Raw genomic sequence first — 21,188 nt, forward strand, 5'->3', positions numbered from 1 at the left:
TTCATACAGAGGGGCATGATGGGAAACAGACATTAACAGCATGGAAGGCAGTGGCCGGCCACTAACCGAAAACCTGCAATCAATAATCAATAATAAGATATCATATAAACAACACTGAGGGAAAGAAAAAAGGACTGTGCTGCCGTCACACTGGAGAGAGACGTGCTGTTGTTATGGCAAATACAGGCCACTGGTTGCTGTGGCAACATGGGAGCCAGCAGCAGTGGTTACCATGGTAACACCGACTCCCAGCCACACTGTAAAGCACACTTACCAGGTGGTCACCGTGGTAATACATGACAGGTTAGAAATCACCGTCAGCAGGCCGTTTCCGTGGTAACGGCAGCCATTAACAGCTCACAGCATGTGATCAAGTCAGAACCAAGAAATAAAACAATAACCAATAATCAAAGATAGCACGCTGGATTAAAATACGAAATAAATACACTGGAAAGCGATTTGGCACAAAAAGAACAAACTCAGCTCCGTTCTCTGACGGGTGTTCTGACGGGCCGCAGAGGTGTGCGCCACATGGACGGATATATTTGATCTGTCAGCTGCTGCACTGTCCATTCACCTCTGGAGACTAACCTGTTAGCTGATGTCGAGCTAACATGCGTTAGCTACGCCTCTCAGCTGCTGAAGCAGACTCAGATCAGGTGAACCAGGCTGGCTCTGGCCTGACAGGCGGCACCAGCACACAGCAACATCAGGAAGTGGACAATCAGCATGCAACTAGCTTCACTGAATACTGAACAGCGGCTTTGGCACCAAATAAACACTGAGACACTGCACTGCTCAGCTCAACCGGTCAGAACCGGCTCAGAACCATTAGACACAGGTCTCTGGCAACAGAAAGTGAAACTCAAACAATGAAGCATTCTCACTAAAGCAACTGCTGATGATCAATAAAGCTGTTACTGGCCATTTCCTTCCATTCTCACTGCTAACAACACGCTAACAACCAGAGCCACACACTGGCTGGGCACCAGTTACCCGGGCCGGAGGAAGACTTCCACATTCTCAGAAATCCAGTATTGTTTAAGAAAGTTAGCATAGCTTAGCACGAGTCTTGGTGCTAAGCTATGCTAACCACATCCTGGACTCACAAACCGCAAAAAGCTTCAGTACAAAGTGAGATCCAATCCATTAATCTGAACCAACATGGCTGCCACTGAACCACCTGTGGGGCTCTGGCGGAGGTCTTGTGGAGCATGAACTGGCCACATGACCGCAGGGTCATAGGATAATAAATTATATTTACAAAAACTTTACTTTGTTTTCCTCTTGCATCAAGCAAACATCAACACAACCCAGAACACAGAAATATCCAACAACAGTTTATCTGAATGACAATAATAATATTCATAACATCTGATTTCATCAAAACGTCCCGACAGAAAACCACAGCATAAACAACCGCTCGGCTCCATCTGACCGCTGGATTCTGTTCAGGAGACCAACATGGACATCCAGTCAGCAGAACCAGGACACTCCGCTTCCTGTCAGACACGTGTCCCAAACAGTCACCGACCTATGACCTTATGTCTCCGCGGCAACACTTTCTATTATCATTAAACCTGCTGTATCTTCAAACCTCCAATCAACAAGAAAATAATATTCAACAGCAGATGTTGTTTTTTTTTACATCAAATGATTTGTTTCTACGATACACACACACACACCAGTGTCTCATCCTGTTTTCACACATCGAAATTATTCAACTCACAAGTTGACGAGACACAAAATCATTTCTCTGTGAACAGAACCTTCTGAACAACAATAATTCAGCAGAGGCTGCTGGGAAATGTAGTCCAGCTTTGGGGGGGGGGGGGGGGGGGGGGGGGGGGATTTGGCATTAAAAAACGTTAAGTGCTTTCAAAGAGGATGCGCTCGTCTGGGTTTTCAGACAGCGAAGGCAAATCTTTCCACGTGGGGTCGCCTGCTCGCGTTTTTTGACTGTGTGTGACTTCATTTTGTGCGTGTGTGTTCAGTTGGTTCACATATTCTTCATCAGGGAACAGGGAAACACTCAGGCTTGTTTATTTTTTTTAAATCCCAGCTGTGGGTGGAGCTAGCCCATGCTGCAGAGTCTACTGTAGGTGGATGAGCTGTTAAAAAGGTTAAAAACTAGTGAGACTCTGAGGACCTGGACTCACTGAAAACATCTCTTAGCCAATAGAAGACAAGGAGAAAGCTGTGTGAAATAATCAGCCAATCACAGCCCTCACACCAGCCGTTCAAATCCCTAAAAGAATATTCCCTCCAGAGGAGGCTCCGCCTACCTCACAGCGCAGGTGAAAAAGTGAACTGAGACAGGAAGAGAGAGACACCATCTTGTGTGGGAGAATCATGCACATGAATCACACATTAAATACCGAGTCTGTGTGTGTGTGTGTGTCACATTTTTACAGTATGTGTGTAAAGCGAGTGGTCCTCATTTTAAGACCCCACCCTCTTCAGCGCCATCATTCCTAGTCCCATATAATCACGTGTTCTCCTGTGCTGCGGTGGCTAGCTCCTCCCCCTCCTCCTCCAGGCTCTCCACGATTGGTCGGTGGAGCAGAGGCTCTTCTCCCCTCCCAGCCTTCGACAGAACATCCATCCATCTGCGCTGTAACTCCTCCGCCTCGGCACTGAAGTAGAGGGTCAGGTGACTCTGTGAGATCTTAAAGGCGTGGCGGCGCTCGAGGCGGTCACCTGACTCAGGCAGAGAGACCTCGAAGCCAATCAGAGGCACGCTGCGCTGCGCCTTTACATCCTGTGGAAAAAACGACAGTGATTCTGTGGCAGGGGGCTCCCCAGAGTGCATCATGGGTACTATTTGCACCAACAAGTATCACCAATGTTCTCTGATTGGTTGGTTGTAGATGTTCTCGGATTGATTCTCTGATCATACCTGTGGAGCTCCATAGATGTAGAGTACCAGGGGCTCGTTTTCAGGAATGACGAACCAAGCCTTCTGCCAGCCCCGCCCCCCTCCTTTCTCCATGTGATGAAGAAAACTACAAATCACGCTGTTCTCTGCTGCCAGTGATGCCTGTTTCTATGGCAACACAAGAAAGATGAAAAAAAAAATCAATTTTCTGCAGAAGTTTTCCCCGGTGAAAGTTAAGAGTCTTTAGAACATTGGTAAAGAAAGAAGGAAAAAGACAGACTGACCTCCAGGATGGATCTCCTCCTCTGGTTGCTGCTGCTCAGTCCGGCGGGCGTCGGTGACAGTCCTACCAGTGTGACGTAGCAGTCCACACAGACCCGGTTGGTGCGGTTGTTGTCATATGACAGACGAGCTCGAAACTCGGAACATTTCCCACAAACCACCTGGATGGACATACAGACAGTGAACAAGACAGGGTTAAAAGCAGGACCGCTGACGTGGGCAGGTACAGACAAAGGTAAACGTACGTGTCCGCAGGCCTTGCAGTGGTGTCGTCTCTTGGTGATGGAGTTAAATGGCTCTTGACACTTCATGCACAAAGTCACCTCCTTCTCTCTGATTGGAGTCGGAGCTCGTTTGCCCAACTCCACACAGCTCTGCGAGGCAGACAAACCAGGAAGTGAACATCTTCTTATGGAATGTGGCGACTTTGCTGCAGTACCACAGATGGCCACCGTGGGCACACAGAGTGTTTTTTTTTACCGGAGAGTGAGGTGGTGTGGACTCGTCGTCTCGCAGGGAACAGCTCAGGTGTCTGAAGCTCTCCACGGTCTGCTCGTGTCTCTGAATTGTTGCCTGGATGGCCTGATGACACAAAGGGATACACGTGGACCCTCGATCAACGAATCTATTAATACTATTAATACTTAATTATACTAATTGTAGTCTGGGTTTGGAGTTTTGGTGGTGTGGGTTCTGTTCTGGGGTGAGGCTGTGGTCTCAGTGGTGTGGCCTTGGTGGTCTGACATGGTCTGAGGTGTGTGTTTACCTGGATCCAGTCCTTCTTCTCCTCCTCCGTCCTGCAGAGGAAAACACATTGTCACACTGAAAACACATTGTGCGCTTCAAACCACTCTGACCAAAGAGATTTTGGTCAGAGTGAGAGATCCCATGTGATGAGACTCTGTGTTGGTACCTGGCCTGCAGCTCCAAAGACCGTTGTTTTCCAGAAACCAGGAACGTCCTGGGAACAGCTGCACTGCTCGTCTCCTTCAACTGAGGAAGCAGACAGGAGAGCCACTCAACCAACCTGGTACCAGCACAAAGTAGCTCTTCTTTCTAAATCTTTGAGCCTCTGCACAGAGAACTGGGACTTTTCACAGACACGTTTGTCCTCTACAGGATATGGGTGCCATGTGCTGCTGAGCTGTCCCTGACTGTCAGAAAGACACAGAGGTCTTACCTCCATTCCATCGACGTCGATCCGGGCACGGACACTGTACTTCTGACCAATCAGACGCAGCTTTGGTACACAGTACAGCAACCTGTCATTGAACTACAGAGAGACAGAGAGAGACACAGATGGGACCTAAAGCTGAGACGAGTCCACTCTGACACCAGAGGACAGCAGGATGAAGTACCAGTATGAGGTAACGGTCCTGCGTGGTCCCATTCTTGTTGGACAGTTTGAGGATGTGTCCTTCCTTAATGAGCTCGTTAGTCGGGTTAACGATGTCCTCCTCTCCTCCCAACAGCTCGTAGACCTTCAGCAGCTTCCTCATTCGCTCCTGATGGACGAAGGTAGGAAGTAAACAGAATGCTGTGTTAGAAAATGACCTAGGAGACTCTGCAGAGGTTCTCCCAGTCCGAGATCCTTCTGGTTAGAAGGACGTCAGACAAAAACCACTGAATGGGTTAAGTGTGGATGCAGTTCATTGACTGTTCATTAGAATGTTCAAGAATGCCCCGCCCACATCTGACTGCTGTAAACAGTCTCAGGGGATTAGGGGTGACACTGCAGAGAGGAAGTCTCTCACACACAGTGGTTCTGATGTGGTCTGAACTTTGACTGACAGTGTGAGCTCACCATCTTCCTGATGGCGGCGTTGGAGTGTTCGGCTGCCGTGGCAATCAGCTGCAGAGACTCTGCAGAGACAAGAACATAGAGGTGATGATGACACCAACCAGCTGAAGCTGCTGGGGCCACATGTGGTGTTTGTTTTTGTACTCTGAGCATCCTTGTGGTCGGGGGCGTCATCCGGCAGTCTGTGAAGATAATCTTTGAGAAGCAGCTCATAGCGAGGGATCCTCTGAACCGGCTCCAACATGTGGTGCTGCAGGGTCAGGTTACCACAGCGCTCCTCCCTCTACAACAACAAGCCCACACTGATGAGCCAAAAAACACTCGACTGAGCATGTGTGCCGTCTAGAACATGTACCTGGATTTCCTGGATGATGGCCTTAAACTGCACCGACCTCTCCATCCAGGTGTTGACCAGCTCCATGGCCCGGTCAAAGTTCTTCACATACTCTCCATACATCTTTAGGAAAGGAGCTAGCTTCTGCAGGATGTCCCCGATACGCGGGTTCAGGTCCCTGCAGGCAAAAAGGGATGAGAGGGGAATTAGTCAAAGCAGCTTCTGGAGAAGGCGAAGAGGAGGAGGAGTCAGACTCACCACTCCTCCATCCGTTTCTGCAGCGCCGGCAGCAGGAACTGCTGATGGAAGCAGTAGATGGAGCAGATGTTGGAGAAGATTCCTTGGACAACGTCACAAGGGAAGGAGGACCGGGACCGGGCCTCCTCCAGGAGTCTGGCACAGAAGACCTGCAGAGGAAGAACCACCTCCATCATGCATTGTTACTCCGTCAGTCCTGATAGAAAACCCTGTGGGGCTCAATGGCAACAGTCTGAATCTACAGGGAGTCATGGAAAGCTGCAGGGGAGCAGCAGCAGGTTTATGGTGACTTACTGCACACTTTGTGCCACTGAAGCCTAAAACGGATTTTGAGAAATCTTGTGAATATTGGTAACACCATGGTGACCACAGGTCAGTCCCATTTGAGGGGCTACACCCTTTGATGAGTCCTTTGTTGTCTCTTTTTACCAGTAGAATGAAAGGGTCCCCAGACTGAACACTAAAAGCTTTTAAATGTTTCTGACAAGCTACATATGGTCTGGCTGGAGAGCCAGCAGGAGCGTGACATCAACACCTCTCTCCATTTCCAGACCTTTCCCTCACTGACAGCGAGCTAACTTATTTGTACACCTCCTCTCTTCTCTCATTGGCTCACAGACCCTCCCGGACTCACCTGGTCCAGCAGGTAGAGTTTGGAGACATAGGCAATCTCTGTGTGCAGCAGCTCGTTGGCAATGTTGAAGACTCTCTGTTGGACAGACAGCTAGATGCAGAGAGAGACAGTCAGCAGAGTCAATTACCCATCAGCCCCAGAGTTTATCACCACAAAACAGCTTCCTGTCTACTCTTTCACAGCTCCACAGTTCCTCTTTCAGGATCAGGTTCCCACTGCAGGGACTTCAGGTCAGCCCTGAGCCCCTGCAGTGGGAACACGCCTGTACATGGTTTCGGTCTCACCTCAACAGAGTCCTGTCTGTCAGTCGTCTGTGGTGGAAGCACTAGTGTTAGCTCCGCCTCCTCCTCCAGGTCGCTGTCTCCTTCCTCAGAGAACTCCCTCCTCCTCCTTGCTCCTCCCCTTGCCTCACCTTCCTCCCCTTCACCTGCACATGAGGATGAGCTGGAAAGACGGGGCATGGGGGCGGGGCTGCAAGGATAAGCCGCACCTCCGTCATCTACACTGGCAAAGCAGAGCTCCTCACTGTGTGACGGGGAGCTAATACTGTCAATGCCGCTGTCTCGATTGGCTAGTTTGCCATCTGTCTGCGAGGACGGAAGGGAGAGATGCTCAGACGGCAGCTCTGATTGGTCGAGCATCAGCAGCTGCTGCTGCTGCTCCCTTAGTTCCACAACGTCGTCCTCCAAGTGCTTTTCTGAGGCACTGTAACCCGATTCCATAGACAGCCGCTTCTGATGGAGGTCGTCACAACACGCCGCAACCAGCTCTTCATCATCGTCATCATCATTTTCGACATCATAATCATCATGCATGTTGCCCTCTCCTCCTTCAGCGCCCTGCCTGGCGTCATCCTGATCTGTGACCTCCTTATCAACCGGTGGGGGATGAGGATGAGGTGAGGATGAAGATGGAGGTGATGAAGGTCTAGAGGATGGGTCAGGGAGGCGGGGGCATAGAGCCCCTCCTGTAATGTCAGGAACCACAATGATCTGCTCCCTGTGAACAAACATAAACAATAATAAACACACGAACCTAAGGATGACATCACTCATCATCACTGACCAATCAGGACTCACCGCTCAAACTTCTCTATGAGTGACAGGACACATGTAGGGGAGGCAGTGCCATCAGCACGGGTCCGGCCGCCCCGAGGGTCAGCAGGGAGTGGTCGGCAGGGTGGTGCGGGGGGTAGGGGCTTCTCTGGTGCTCGGGGACGTGGTCTTGACACCCCCTTTTGCTGCTGAAGGTGGGGGGGCTTTGGCGGTACTGTGGAGGGGGGGTCACACATTAATAAGTGACATTGTAACCTCATAAACCACACAGTAATGGTGGTGCTCACCCTGAGGTTTGGGCCCCGGCAGCGGTGGGCGGATCTTGCTCGGTGGTGTTGTCGTGGTAGACGGCAGCTCTGGGGGTCCTGTGTCATTCACCGGCGGCAGCCCATTGGCAGAGCCACGCCGCTCTTGGACCTCCCCCCCTCCTTCTAGGGAGATGGGATCTGAAGAAGAGGAGCTTGGGCCAGGGTCAGAGCTCGGCAGCTGTGGAGCATCGGCGTCCAGCGCCGCCTGGTGGCCACACGGCGAACAGGGCGCCTCCAGGGAGAGGCTCTTAGTCAACAAGCTGGGACTGCAGGAGGAAGAGGGACCTGGGAGAGGGGAGGGGACACGTGAGAAAGGCCACACCCCCACACCCCCAGGTTAAAAAGAGATTGAGATGATTAAAGACATCACAGAGTACACAGTGTGACCACCAGGAGGAGCTCTGACCACACACACACACACAATAATGGCTTCCATGTGTAGACGACGGGCAGACACATGTTTGTGGTCTGGAAATGGCTGTGGCCCACTGGCTTCTTTCTGACAGCTGATTGGCTGAAACTGAAAAACAGGAAATCAGCAACTTTGAATAACTGTTGGCTCCTGGCTGTAGCTCGCTTCAGGGCACCCTGCTGGTGACCCCATTAAGGAATTGATTATTGATCACTGATTTGTAAAAATGAACTTTATGAAGTACATTTGAATATTCAAACAGGTCAGGGTCGTTCAATATTCTGAGACAAGGGATGACCTCTGACCTCAGCATAACACCATGTGTGTATGGTTGTAATGTGATGTAACCACATTACCCAAAAATCTTGCAGAGGTCTAAAGCAGGCTTTGTGGTTTATGGGAGGCCCTAAGCTTGGGGGCATCACAGAGATAGTCCCTGTTTAACAAGGTGTGTTGCCATGGTAACTCAGCCATGAAGGAACCATTGTCACGTGGTCAGTGTCAGGTGTGTACAGTGCTGCTTGAAAGTTCCTGTTCTCATCGCTTTAATGTCTGATTCGTGCTCCACCCATGGACCATACTGAATTGATTTTTGGAACAAGGAGATGGACTAGGGGATGCTCCGTGCACTCTGACCCTTAATGGTACCTCCAGGAGCAGTGTGCCCCCTCAGACTACTGCATTTCATTGTTTTCTAAATATGAAATAAAACATCAGCCGATTTTTACACAAAGAGAACCCAGTCAGATAAACGAAACCCTCCACAGGAGAGGACCGTCGACAAAGTGACCTCCAACAAGTCATGTGATAAACACAAGGTCACAGAGGAACCCGGACTAACCTGAGAGCAGCTACAGGCCTCTATCACACGGACTAATGTTGAAGAACCTGCCGTCAGGAGAACGCCTCTGCTGTGCATGAGAGAGCTGCCAGGAGGAAGTCACTGATAAAGATCATGTGACAAAGCAGAGGGCTGCTGGGAAACTTTCAGAGGACAGATGAGACCAGAACAGAAGGATTTGGGTTGAATAGGAAGCCTGGTGTTGGAGGAAGACAGACACTGCAGTCCAGCACGTGAACCTGTCCCCTCTGTGAAACACAGCGGTGGCAGCATCATGGTTTGGGCCTGTTTTGCTGCATCTGAGCCAGGATGACCTGCAGGACTGATGGAACCATGATGAGCCCAAACTCCAGCTGGCAGCTGGTCAAACCTTTAGTTGTTGCTGCTGCACAGGGAGTGCACAATCCCTTCAGCCTGTTCTCACAGCTACGACCCACCAGCACCAGACGAGGTCTCAACACAAGAAGAGCTCCAAGTCTCACCTTCATGCAGCCCAGTTCTGGAATGTGCCGCTCCATCAATGACTTTGATCAGAAACCAGATCTTGAACAATTAATTATTAATAATAAGTTATGTCAGATCATTGTTTTGATCCGTTATGCCGTTTTTCCATTCCGTGACCGGAACCATTATTGTTGACTGAACAAGTTATGAATGTGTTAACTGTCATTCGGACCTTCTGTAATACAACATAAAGAGTCCTTTCTGTGGTCGGACCTCTAAAAGAAACTGAACCAGCAACACCTTCAACTGCACAACCAACAGTTCCCACAGACAGAGTCAGAGCTCCAGGTCCACTGAACCACAGAACCCCGAAACCTGAACAGAACCCTGAAAACAGAACAGAACCCTGAAAACAGAATATAACCTGAAAACAGAACAGAACCCTGAAAACAGACTAAAACCCTGAAACCAGACCAGAGCTCTGAAAACAGGCCAAAACCCTGAAAACAGAACAGAACCTGAAACCAGACCAGAACCCTGAAAACAGACTAGAACCCTGAAACCAGACCAGAGCCCTGAAACCAGACCAGAACCCTAAAACCAGACCAGAACCTGAAACCAGAACAGAACCCTGAAAACAGACTAGAGCCCTGAAACCAGACCAGAACCTGAAACCAGAACAGAACCCTGAAAACAGACCAAAACCCTGAAAACAGGCCAAAACCCTGAAACCAGACCAGAGCTCTGAAAACAGGCCAAAACTCTGAAAACAGAACAGAACCTGAAACCAGACCAGAGCCCTGAAACCAGACCAGAACCCTGAAAACAGACTAGAAACCTGAAACCAGACCAGAGCTCTGAAACCAGACCAGAACCCTAAAACCAGACCAGAACCTGAAACCAGAACAGAACCCTGAAAACAGCCTAGAACCCTGAAACCAGATCAGAGCCCTGAAACCAGACCAGAACCTGGAACCAGAACAGAACTCTGAAAACAGACCAAAACCCTGAAAACAGAACCTGAAGCTAGACCAGAACCCTGAAACCAGACTAAAACCCTGAAAACAGGCCAAAACCCTGAAAACAGAACAGAACCCTGAAACCAGACCAGAGCCCTGAAACCAGACCAGAACCCTGAAAACAGACTAGAACCCTGAAACCAGACCAGAGCCCTGAAACCAGACCAGAACCCTAAAACCAGACCAGAACCTGAAACCAGAACAGAACCCTGAAACTAGGCCAAAACCAAAACCCTGAAAACAGGACAGAACCTTAAAACCAGTCCAGAACCTTAAACCAGTCCAGAACCCTGAAAACAGACCAGAACCTTATAACCCAAACAGGACCCTGAAACAAACTCAAACCTTGAAACTAGACCAGGATCCTAAAACCCGAACAGAACCCTGAAACCAGACTAGAACCTGAAACAAACTCAAACCTTGTAACCACATCAGAACATGAAACCCGAACAGAACCCTGAAACCAGAACAGAAACTGAGACCAGACCAGAACCCCTCTAACTGACATTCAGTGTTTCCTCCAAGTCAGAAAATGGAGGACGGGACAGATGCTGCTGCTTGTTTGTGGGTTCTTTAAGAGGTTCTGCTATTTTCTGAGAGGGTTCCTCTGATCAGTGCAGAACTTCTGAAGGCCATTAAAGCGGTTCAGCCACCAACCTGATGCACCAGGCCAACACACAAGGTTCTACTGAAGGTTCTGAACTGAGCTGATTCTGCAGCGTGTGTGTGCGTGAAGGGGGTGTGTCTGTCGCGCTCTCACGCACACACACACACACACACACACGCACGCATTCTGCTGCTCCTCAGCAGAACTGATCATGTAGATGGATCAATGCATTGATTACACACAAGAAGGCACGCGCATGCACGCGCACCGTCTGGCCGTGCCTCCGCTTGATCGGTGCTGTCTGCCTCGGTATCGATGATGAATAACACCATCGATCATCGGTCGGATCGATGCGTTCAAGAGTCACGTGCTGCTGAGACGCAGTGGCACGCAGCCACACTAGCCTACATTCACTGCGGCGAAATGTCGGTCAGTGTGTGCGCGTGCACGCCCCCGTGTAAGGACGTGCCCCCTCCCCCACATCAGTATCCTCTGGTGGTTTTTAATATTGAATTAATCAAGCTGCGGCCGTGCACGTATGTGCGCGAGCCCGTTGTCAACAGCAGGTATGTCTGTGCGTGTGCGCGCGCGATGCAGATGTGCGCATACTCACCTCTGGTCAGGCTGCTTCTGTCCATGTACATCGCGCAGCAAAACACAAATCCGGTCATTAAAGAGGCTGTCGGTGCGGAGAGAGCGCCCCCCCGCCCCCCCGGTCCACAGCTGCACGAGAAACCGGGTCACACACACTCACACAACGTCCAGACCGACACCGACCGACCGAACGTTTGCACGAGACAGCGCACCGGCAGGCTGCTGCTGCTTCAGGATGGATAAGTAGGTTAGATCCGCTCGGTTTGATGCAGAGCGCTGCCCGGTGTGTGAGCGGCGGGCGGCGGCAGAGCCAGGGAGGGGGAGTGTATGTGTGTGTGTGTGTGTGAGAGAGAGAGGGGCGGGGGGGGGGGGGGGGGGGGAGAGGGAGAGAGAAGTGTGTGCGTGTGAGAGAGAGAGAGAGAGAGAGAGAGAGAGAGAGAGGAAGAGAGGTGTGTGTGTGAGAGAGCGAGAAACTATGCTCTTGCTCCTCCATTGTGGTTGCCATGACAACAAATTAGGAGGAGAGAGCATGATGACAGTAGGATGTGTAAATACATCTGACTGATCACATGGTCACAGCTAGTTTTTATTTTTTTTATTTACAGAATCGGCTGTAAATAAGAGGCTAAACCGGAAGTGATGTTTTACTCCAGAAAACATTTTTATTTGTAATAAAGTATTAAACTTAAAAATGATTTGAACAGCGACCCTTGTGGCCATGATGTGAACTGCAGTCAGTCCACAAGCTTAGCTTAGTGAATCATTAGCTGTCAGAGGGGGCAGCAGTGATGCATCCAGGTGATGATAATGAGGATAACGAATGATAATAAAGTGCATATTTCCAGTACTGATACACTTCATAACTGAGTAATTATCAAACTGATCATTATCAATGATGCCAGTTTGACTTCCAGAGCAGTCTTGAGTTTGGACGAGTTGGACGCTGTTAGCCACTCTGTATCACAGAACATGGAGAGCAGACCGAACGCCGCAGGTCCTCCAGGGGCCAAAGCAGCCCGGCACAGCCCGGCTCAGTCTCAGAGCGCAGGTTGTTGTATGAGAGGTGCCGTAATGAGAGGCCAGACTGTGACTGGAGGAGGAGGTGTCAGTCTCACTGATGAACTACAGTAAACCTCCAGCTCTGCTGCTGTTGTGGGGGGGACTCTGAGTTTTCATGTCCTTAGGACCTCATTACTAAGGGCTGCTTCAGTCTCAGGTGGTCTGCTTCTGTGCCAGTCAGTGTATTATTCTTGATGGCTGACTTGATGGTCCCACAACTGGCCTCTGTTCAGGTACCAGTCTACAAAGGGACAAAGACATCACAGTCCCACCGACAGATTGAGGCAGATGCACAAGGAATGCTGTGGACTACCAAATCATGGATGTCCTTAAAGAGGGGACCTACCAACCAGTACAAGAGAAACTGGTCAACTTGTTGTGTACCCAGGAGAGTTGGAGCAGCACAACTCAGGTACATGGTAGCAGTGGAGTCAGTAGCCCTAAACCGCTCCATCCCACTGGTTCAGAAGTGTGGCTGACACATGGGTGAAGACCAGAACAAGTGATGAGATGCGCTTCACCAAACACAAAAATGCAGTGGACAAAAACATCCAGTTCACCAGTTTCACAACTCTTGTTCACACTGGACCAGACAGGAGCCTACGCATTGAGGTCTACAGAAAATCAACCCATACAGACCAGTGTCTACCACCCACTGGAGCGTAAGCTGGTGTCATCAGGACCCTACATCACCGGGCTCAGACAATACCCACAAAGACAGGAGGAAGAACTAAGGAGCAAACACAAGTAAACACAGCGCTCAGAACATGTGGCTACCCAAACTGGGCCCTGGGCTAAAAGAAAGACCAGCAGACAGCCCAACCAGACCAGGACCAGACACAGAAACACATTCCTCCCATATGTATCAGGAGTTTCTGAGAAACTCAGAAGGATTTTCAACACACATCAGTACACTTTAAACCCAGCTCCACCCTGAGACTAACATATGTCCACCCCAAGGACCAGACTCCCAGACAGTGTAGTCTGTGCAGGGCAGAGCAGTGAGGGATGCTCGGATCTCTGTGTTGATGAGACCAAACCACAGAAGGATGTCCCAGCACAGGAGAGCCCCCACCTCAGGGCAGGACTCAGCTGTTCACCTGCACATGGTCCTTTCACCAAAGATCCACAGTGGTACCAAGGACATAAAGACACAGTCCCCACCACAGACGCAGCAGAACTGTAGCTCTGCACCGTAGATCACAGCGTCCTGCTGCACAGATCAGAACGAGATCAGGATTACAGGGACAGCACTGCGCTGGGTTAACCCATATTTATCTGACAGATTTCACTTCGTTCATGTTAACCATGTCTCCTCCTCACAGACAAGGGTTAATCACGGTGCTCCACAGGGTTCTGTGCTCGGACCGATCCTGTTCACCCTCTACATGCTCCGTCTAGAAACATCATCCAGAAGCACGGCATCAACTTTCACTGTTCCAGGTCTCTTCCTGTCAAAGGGTTAGGGAATAAATGCGTGAGTCCAGTTGCCTGGATTTGAACTCTTGGAGCTGAACCGGATTAATGAGAACATCTACACACAAGCCCACATCAGTATATAAAACAAAACACACCCTCATGGAGGTGAGAAATCAAACATACCCTCAGCCTAAACCACACCCACCTCATCCCCTGATACATCCTGACCTCTGACCTCACAAACAGACCTCCCCCACAGTGAGCATGGGCGGGCCAGCGACCTACAGCAAGCCAAGAGGGAGGTGGGGGTGGGGGGGGTTGAGTGTCAGCTGCTATAGCTCTGGACCCCATGGAGCAGGACAGGAAGTGTTTGGGGGGGGGGGGGGGGGGGGGGGGGATCTTGTTCGTTTCCTCCCATTGAGGTCTCAGACCGGTAATTGGGCCTCTCGTGTCACGGCGGTGTGTGCGGGTCACGGCGGTGTGCGGAACATGGCGGCGTGTGCGGGTGTGTGCGTGTCACGGCGGTGTGTGCGGGTCACGGCGGTGTGCGGAACATGGCGGCGTGTGCGGGTGTGTGCGTGTCACGGCGGTGTGTGCGGGTCACGGCGAGCTGTGTGATCAGACATCTCCTTCACAGAAGTTACTTCACATTTCCTGCATCATCGCACAAAGGACACACAAAGGACACGCAAAATGACACACACTGAGGTTTATCGGCTGTCCTCTATTTTTAACCCTCAGCTCTTCATTGGTATCTTGCTGCATGGCATGCTGGGAGGAGGGGGCAGTGTCACTGCTCTGTTTTCACTTACTGAAAACAGACAGGGCCGCGACATCAACTCTCACAGAAACGTGACTGACAGTCACACACGTTTGAAATATTTCATTTTACCCTCAGCAGGAAGCCATGATGGACTCACGGGTGAGCAGCAGTCACATGACCAACGTTCTGTCTGAGCCGCAGGCTGTGAACATGGTTCGGAAGCTGTCATCATAAGTTCTTCCACCAAGGGGTGCCAACATGGAAACCAAGCGGCAGCCAGCGGGCTCAGACTTGTGGAAGTGTCTGAACTTGTAGTTCAGGCTGCAGCCACTGGGGGCTTAAAATTACGCATAATTATGGGCGTTGCCGCTTTGAGTGACAGGCGGTTGACGTATCACAGCACGGGTTTCCTGCTTCTGCGATTGCCCGCCCCCCTAAACTCCGCTCGTGCTCCTCCTCTTTGTCCATATTTGGAGTTTTGGCGGACATGACGCTGCCAACATGGCGGTCGGAGCGTCCCCGGGCCTCCCACCGAGCCTCAAAACAGAAACAGAAGCTCTGTCCATACTGTCAGTGATGGAAACACACATTTTAATACCTTAAACAGTAACACACTCACACACACACCAGATTGTTAGGCCCTTTCACAATAAAAGCTGAAGAGCAGCTGATCTCTGGGATCTCTCTGCCACGTAGCCTGCGGCTTCCCGCTTTGTCTGATGGACAGATCACATGACACTCACAGTCACATGACCACCGTCGCTTCTGTAAAGCAAGATTGCTCAGGCACAGGTACCTAGCACTACGACCTGTCAATCAATCAATCAACCAACCAATCAATGAAAAGTCATCATTTCAGTCATGTTCCAGTAAATGTCAATCATTGTCTGCTTCTCGTTTCCTGCACATCTGACCATGAAAGTCCAGCTGACTGTCTGGATCAGAAGCCATAGAATAATCAATACACACCACCATGCACGTATCAATCTGATTTCAGAGTTTCTTGCATCTCCATGGTCATCACATGACTTTCAGCCACTGATGCTAAACATGGAAGCGTCATGTGACTTGTCTGACCTCAGCTTTACCAGAGAGAGAGGGCGAGCGAGCTTCACGTCTAATTAGATTCAGTCTAATGTAATGAACTCTCTCACTGACCTTTAGCTACAAAATCCTGAAGTTCAAAACCAGAACCAGCCTCTGACGGAACCACATCGACCCTCAGTCCCAAAACAAGGGGAACAGCCGTTAGCTTGACCGTTAGCTTCAGCATTAGCATTAGCAGCATCCCCTTAAGCAAAGCAGACTCAACCTGGGCAGTCCCCTGGACTCACCTGTCCTGCAGGGGGCACTGTGTGGGGTGGGGCTGAGGTGGTAGGAGAACCTCATGGTGCTGAACTGACTGGAGAAGGAGGGAGGGGGAGGGGCAGCGGGGGGAGGATGGAGGCTGAACCCGAGCAGGGCACTGTGTGGTCGGTTCAGCTGCATGCTGACGCCTGCGTAGGTCCGTCGGTCCATACTTGTATGCGGGTCAAAAGGTCACAGACAGTCTCAGTTCATTCTTGATGGTCCAGAGGCTTTTATTGTGAACGTCTCTGCACTGTGTTCTCGCTGGCTCTCATGGTTCTGCTGGTTCAGGCTCAGGTCATGAGGTCAGACGTGTCTCCCCTCCTCCACCCTCCCCCGCTCTCTCCCATCCTTCACTCGGTGTCTTTCCGTCACTGCTTCAGGAAACCAAACAGTCTGAACGTCCATGTCTCCATCTCAGCCTCCACGTCATGTTTCCACGGAAACTCTGCAAAAACCTGCTGACTGACGGTACAGAAGAACTTTCTTGGGAGTGTCGCCTGTCTGTAGTTTGAAAGTGCAGACTCAGCCCTCCTCCTCCTCCTCTTCCTCCTCCTCCTTCAGTGTTAATAACTTTTCCTTTTCTTCCAGTTTGTCCAGTCGCTCGCTCGGTCTTCCCTCGGCAGCTTCAGGCTTTTGTGTAAAAGTCTGCAGCCGGACACCACAGCCCCTCCTCCTCCTCTTCCTCCTCCTCTCGCCGTCTGTTTCTCATTTTCATTTTTTTTTTCAGGGTGAAACTTGAAGCAGAGGAAAAATTCCAGCAGCAGCGTGCTCCTCTGACCTTGGCCAGCAGGGGGAGTCACCCTCCCTAACTTCCATTCCTCAGATTATGCCTTTCCTTTGCTGCAGCCTGACGCTGCCCCCTGCTGGAGGAATTAGTTAACAGGAAGAATTTATATGTTCAGACCAAAAAAAAAAATGAACCATAACTGAAGTGAAGACCCAGACATCAGGGGCCAGGCTGTGAGAAGTGTGCTTACATCTGACCAATCAGCAGCTGTTAGCAGCATGCTAGTGTTTTATGGGCTAAATCAGCTTCAGAAAGAGCAAAAGACATCAGACTGTTTACATTCAGCTCTGATACATGATCAATACTGGAACTGTATTGTAACTGTATCTGATGACATCACTGTTTTAGCTCCATTCACTGCTGTTCTTTCAGACTGTCTGCAGAGCGCCCTCTAGCTCAGGTGTGTAATTAACAGGAAGCAAACAGACTGACATCCCCAGTTTAGGAACTTTCTATAACATCGTGACCTTTTGAACTTTTTCTTTGCCATAGAAACAGGTAGCCAACAACATGGTAAATCTGAGCCCATCTGAACCAAAGGAGCATTTTGACATCAAGTGCCGTCCTGCAGGGGGAGCAATGATGTCCTCACGTCAACACGTTTAGATATTTTATTGATTTTTGGAAATAAAAGGTTAAATTAAAAACATGTTTCCAGAAGTCGAGTCAGCGAGTCTCCGAGCGCCGGCTCCTCAGGCTGTAACGAGGCTGAACAGAGGGAGAGAGACAGGAGGTTAGAGGTTAATATCAATAATCAATTATTATCAATAAATAAACCTACCTCTTGGTCCTCCACCAAGATGCTGTAGACCAGGGGGGAGGAGGAGGAGGGGGGAGGAGGCCGGCGGCCTGGACTTTGAGCTGAGGCAGTGGCGGTACTGACAGCCGAGTCATCGATGGTGCTGCTGAAGAAGCCTGCGGACGTAGCATGGCAGTACATTTGGAACAGGAAGTCGCCACCGTCAGACTGAACGTGCTGAGACTGACCGTGATCAGACAGATCTGTGGGTGGAGACTTAGGCAGGCTGCTCCTCCGCCGGCTCCTCCTGCACAGCGCCTCCTCTCTTCTCCGACTGTCTGACCTCGGTGACGCGTTGTTCTGCTCGGCACGAATCAGACGCCTGTCCTTCTGCTGTGCTGCCAGACGCTCTGCATGGGGACAGTAACTGATCGGCTGCAGTTCCTCTGATGACCACTGGGTGCTGCTGTGACCACAAACTCACCTGCATGCTGCAGCGCCTCCTGCAGGCCCCTCTGTGTCTCCCTGAGCTGCTGCAGCACCTGCAGACTCTGGTGCACAGGGTCTCTGTACCGGATACACACCACCAGGAGAACACACACTCCCACACACAGCATCAGGCGCCGCAACGCGCCCACATACACCGACACCAGCTCCTGGACACACAACACAACAAGCAGGGGTCGGTTTAAAAGAACAGCTTCAGATCAAATGTATATGGAAATGTATATAACACTGATAACACTTCACCCTCTGTACATAGAACTGCACATTAGCATATTTTGCTTATTCTTATGTATTCTGACGACGCCTAAAATGAGTCTATTGTCTTTTATCTTAGTACAAAGTCAAAGTAACTCGCAAAGTAAGAATTTAATTGCTCAGTGTAACAAGAAGTTGACAATAAACCTGTTGAATCTTGAAAACAAACGTTACGGTTGCAGCTCATATTTGAAGTCATTGATCATTCAATCACTGAAGCTTTTCATGACGATCCTCTCATATATTCTGTGTCCTAAAGCTGGAGGTGGCTGAATGGTTGCAGCTGAACTGTTTCAATACAGACAGATGAAGTCTCTTTGATGGTCACAGTCTAAGTTACCATGGCGACAGACTCCGTCTTCTACTCCACTATGCTCAGGTTAGCTTCCACTAAACGGCCATGTTGGAAAATACTGACCATGTGTTGGTGCTCAGGATGGTTGGAGCTCATCACAAACTGGCAGATCTTCTTCTCCAGGTAGAAATTTAAACACACCAAACACAGGAGCACCAACCTACAAACACACACACACACACTTTAATTACACTGCATGGGACCCACCTGTCACCTCCTCTTCCTGATCTGGGGGCTACCTGGCTCTGGCTCTAGGTGGGAGGGGTTACCTGGCTCTGGCTCTGGGTGGGAGGGCTTACCTGGCTCTGGCTCTAGGTGGGAGGGCTTACCTGGCTCTGGCTCTAGGTGGGTGGGGTTACCTGGCTCTGGCTCTAGGTGGGAGGGGTTACCTGGCTCTGGCTCTGGGTGGGAGGGCTTACCTGGCTCTGGCTCTAGGTGGGAGGGCTTACCTGGCTCTGGCTCTAGGTGGGTGGGGTTACCTGGCTCTGGCTCTGGGTGGGAGGGCTTACCTGGCTCTGGAGGATCGCTGGGTGGAGGTGAGCAGGTAGGTGGTGCACAGAGCAGCAGCATTGTAGCAGCAGGAACTCAGGCTGTGTGTCTCCATCAGCAGGAAACTCTGCAGAAAGGACACTCTGTTGAAGAGCTCAGACAGCGCCACCTGCTGCTCCTTGGAGACACTGCTGAGCTCATTGAACACCGAACGTAGACCTGGCCAGGGTGGAGATGAGCACAGAGCAGTGAGGAGCCAATGCAACAGGCAGGTAGCAGACTGTGGTGTGAGTTTATTTTACCCTGAGTGGAGTCTTTCAGGGTGACTCTGAGCTCCTCTCCATTGGTCAGCAACTCCTGCTGCACTTGTAAGGCAGCACTCTGGGCCTCTATCAGGTCCTCAGCCATCTGTCTGGTGGACTGAAGCTGCTCGGCTACACCTGCTGAGCTCTCTGTTAGCCTGACACACACACACACACAGTTCACCTTAACACAGGTGTTAGCATTAGCTGTATGGCTGCTACCTGCTGCCTCACCTGTACATGGTGCTCTCGGCACGGCTCTGCCAGGCGTCAGACTGCAGGAAGTGGCAGATGGAGTGGGTGTGGGTGAAGAACTCTGTGTAGGCGTTAAAGGCCACAGCGTCCATACCAGCTGTGCACCTGCTGACCTCTGACTCCTCGGCACATGCTGGGAAATCTCTGCCTGAGCTGACAGAGCAGGTCTATGTCTGAAATCACTCCCTGATCACTACATGTGCTCCTATATAGAGCCTCCACCATGTTGCAGTGCTGTCTGAATTCTTAGTGAGAAATGATAGACCCCATATAGGGCCCTCAATGTATCCCACAATGCATCTTGAGAAGTAGTGTCCATCTGATGGTCACTACTTTTAGCGATATGTCCCATCATGCATTGCACAGACCGGCTAAATGAACGGGAGTGACGTCACCTGTCTTATGACCGGCAGCTTTGATTATTAATGTTTAATAATAAAACCCGTTTATTTTTTTTAACGGCACAAATTACAAGCTCAATGACGTCATTAACCGCGATAGAAAATGACGGAGGTACAATCTGACTGTATGCTGCCCTACACTGACCTCCACATGGCGGCGGGGGGGGGGGGAGCGATTTCAGACGCAGCCGGAGAGAAAACACGTGATCAAGCACCAAACCAAAATGTCATACTTCCGGTTTCTGCCTGCGCTTCATGACGTGGTCACGTGATGCAGCTGCCGCAGGCGGTGATGCCTTCAGTGTCTAGCCGAAGTGTTTACCTGCTCAGGTGACAGTAGGTGAACCGCAACGCGATGCGGCCCTGGCTCTCTGACGTCATGTCCTTGCAGCGAACGTCCAGGTGCTCCAGAGCTCGCGCCCAGCACTCTCCGTACCGGGAGTGAGCTGCTAGACTCCGCACGCGCCGCAGCTCCGCCCTGCCGCGCTCTGAGTCGAACGCAGGTCCGGAACCGGCGGAGAGTCCGACCGACACCGAACCGCTCCACAACAACAACAACACGGCGACCGCGCGGATCGCCATCTTCACCTGTCTTCTAGTCAGCCAATCAGAGGGCCGGGTTTTCAGCCTTTCAGAGGTCACCGAGAGGTCACGGTGCTGTTACCATGGTAACAGGTAAGAGGTCACCGCCCAGGAGTTTTAATGGAGGGAACTGGACTCACGGACTCTGACTGAAGACATCTGGCCTCATCAGTTCTGCCACTCGGGGAGTCTTCAGAACCACATCCATGAGTCCAGGTCCCTCCATTAAACAATCCCCCTGGGATTAATAAAGTATGTCTGATTCTGACTCCACTCCTACACATGAATGAGTGACAGCATCCAGAATCAGACTCAGTCACACATGCTGCCCTGGTTTCTGGACTTGACCTAGCTCTCTTCCTCTGCTTTGACCCCCCTTTTTGAAGCAGCAGACCTAAAGGTCCACCCTATTTAGACTGAACACTGAACCTGCTGTTAAACAGGCCCATCAAACACTA

General features: G+C 50.7%; 2 protein-coding genes across 2 annotated transcripts; both read right to left on the reverse strand.

Annotated features, from left to right (window-relative positions):
* Positions 1 to 1,828: 1,828 nt before the first annotated feature.
* On the reverse strand, positions 1,829 to 16,668 carry fgd1 (FYVE, RhoGEF and PH domain containing 1). Its single transcript, XM_028409631.1, has 18 exons — positions 16,043 to 16,668; positions 7,530 to 7,835; positions 7,267 to 7,456; positions 6,472 to 7,186; positions 6,188 to 6,277; positions 5,554 to 5,702; positions 5,317 to 5,473; positions 5,106 to 5,244; positions 4,965 to 5,023; positions 4,519 to 4,665; positions 4,341 to 4,433; positions 4,074 to 4,153; positions 3,927 to 3,957; positions 3,641 to 3,742; positions 3,406 to 3,534; positions 3,163 to 3,321; positions 2,900 to 3,046; positions 1,829 to 2,761 (listed from the first exon to the last, which is right to left on the reverse strand). The coding sequence occupies exons 1-18, from the start codon at positions 16,224 to 16,226 to the stop codon at positions 2,489 to 2,491; spliced, it is 3,150 nt and encodes a 1,049-aa protein (XP_028265432.1). The 5' UTR covers positions 16,227 to 16,668; the 3' UTR covers positions 1,829 to 2,488.
* Positions 16,669 to 17,511: 843 nt separating this feature from the next.
* Positions 17,512 to 20,731, reverse strand: LOC114438197 (uncharacterized). The gene is made up of 9 exons (XM_028409389.1): positions 20,471 to 20,731; positions 19,727 to 19,900; positions 19,493 to 19,650; positions 19,211 to 19,409; positions 18,765 to 18,861; positions 18,069 to 18,240; positions 17,833 to 17,994; positions 17,627 to 17,760; positions 17,512 to 17,553 (listed from the first exon to the last, which is right to left on the reverse strand). Exons 1-9 carry the CDS (start codon positions 20,728 to 20,730, stop codon positions 17,512 to 17,514), a joined length of 1,398 nt encoding a protein of 465 aa, XP_028265190.1. The 5' UTR covers position 20,731.
* Positions 20,732 to 21,188: the final 457 nt, after the last annotated feature.

The sequence above is a fragment of the Parambassis ranga genome, chromosome 7 (assembly GCF_900634625.1).
Source record: "Parambassis ranga chromosome 7, fParRan2.1, whole genome shotgun sequence".
Classification (NCBI taxonomy): domain Eukaryota; kingdom Metazoa; phylum Chordata; class Actinopteri; family Ambassidae; genus Parambassis; species Parambassis ranga.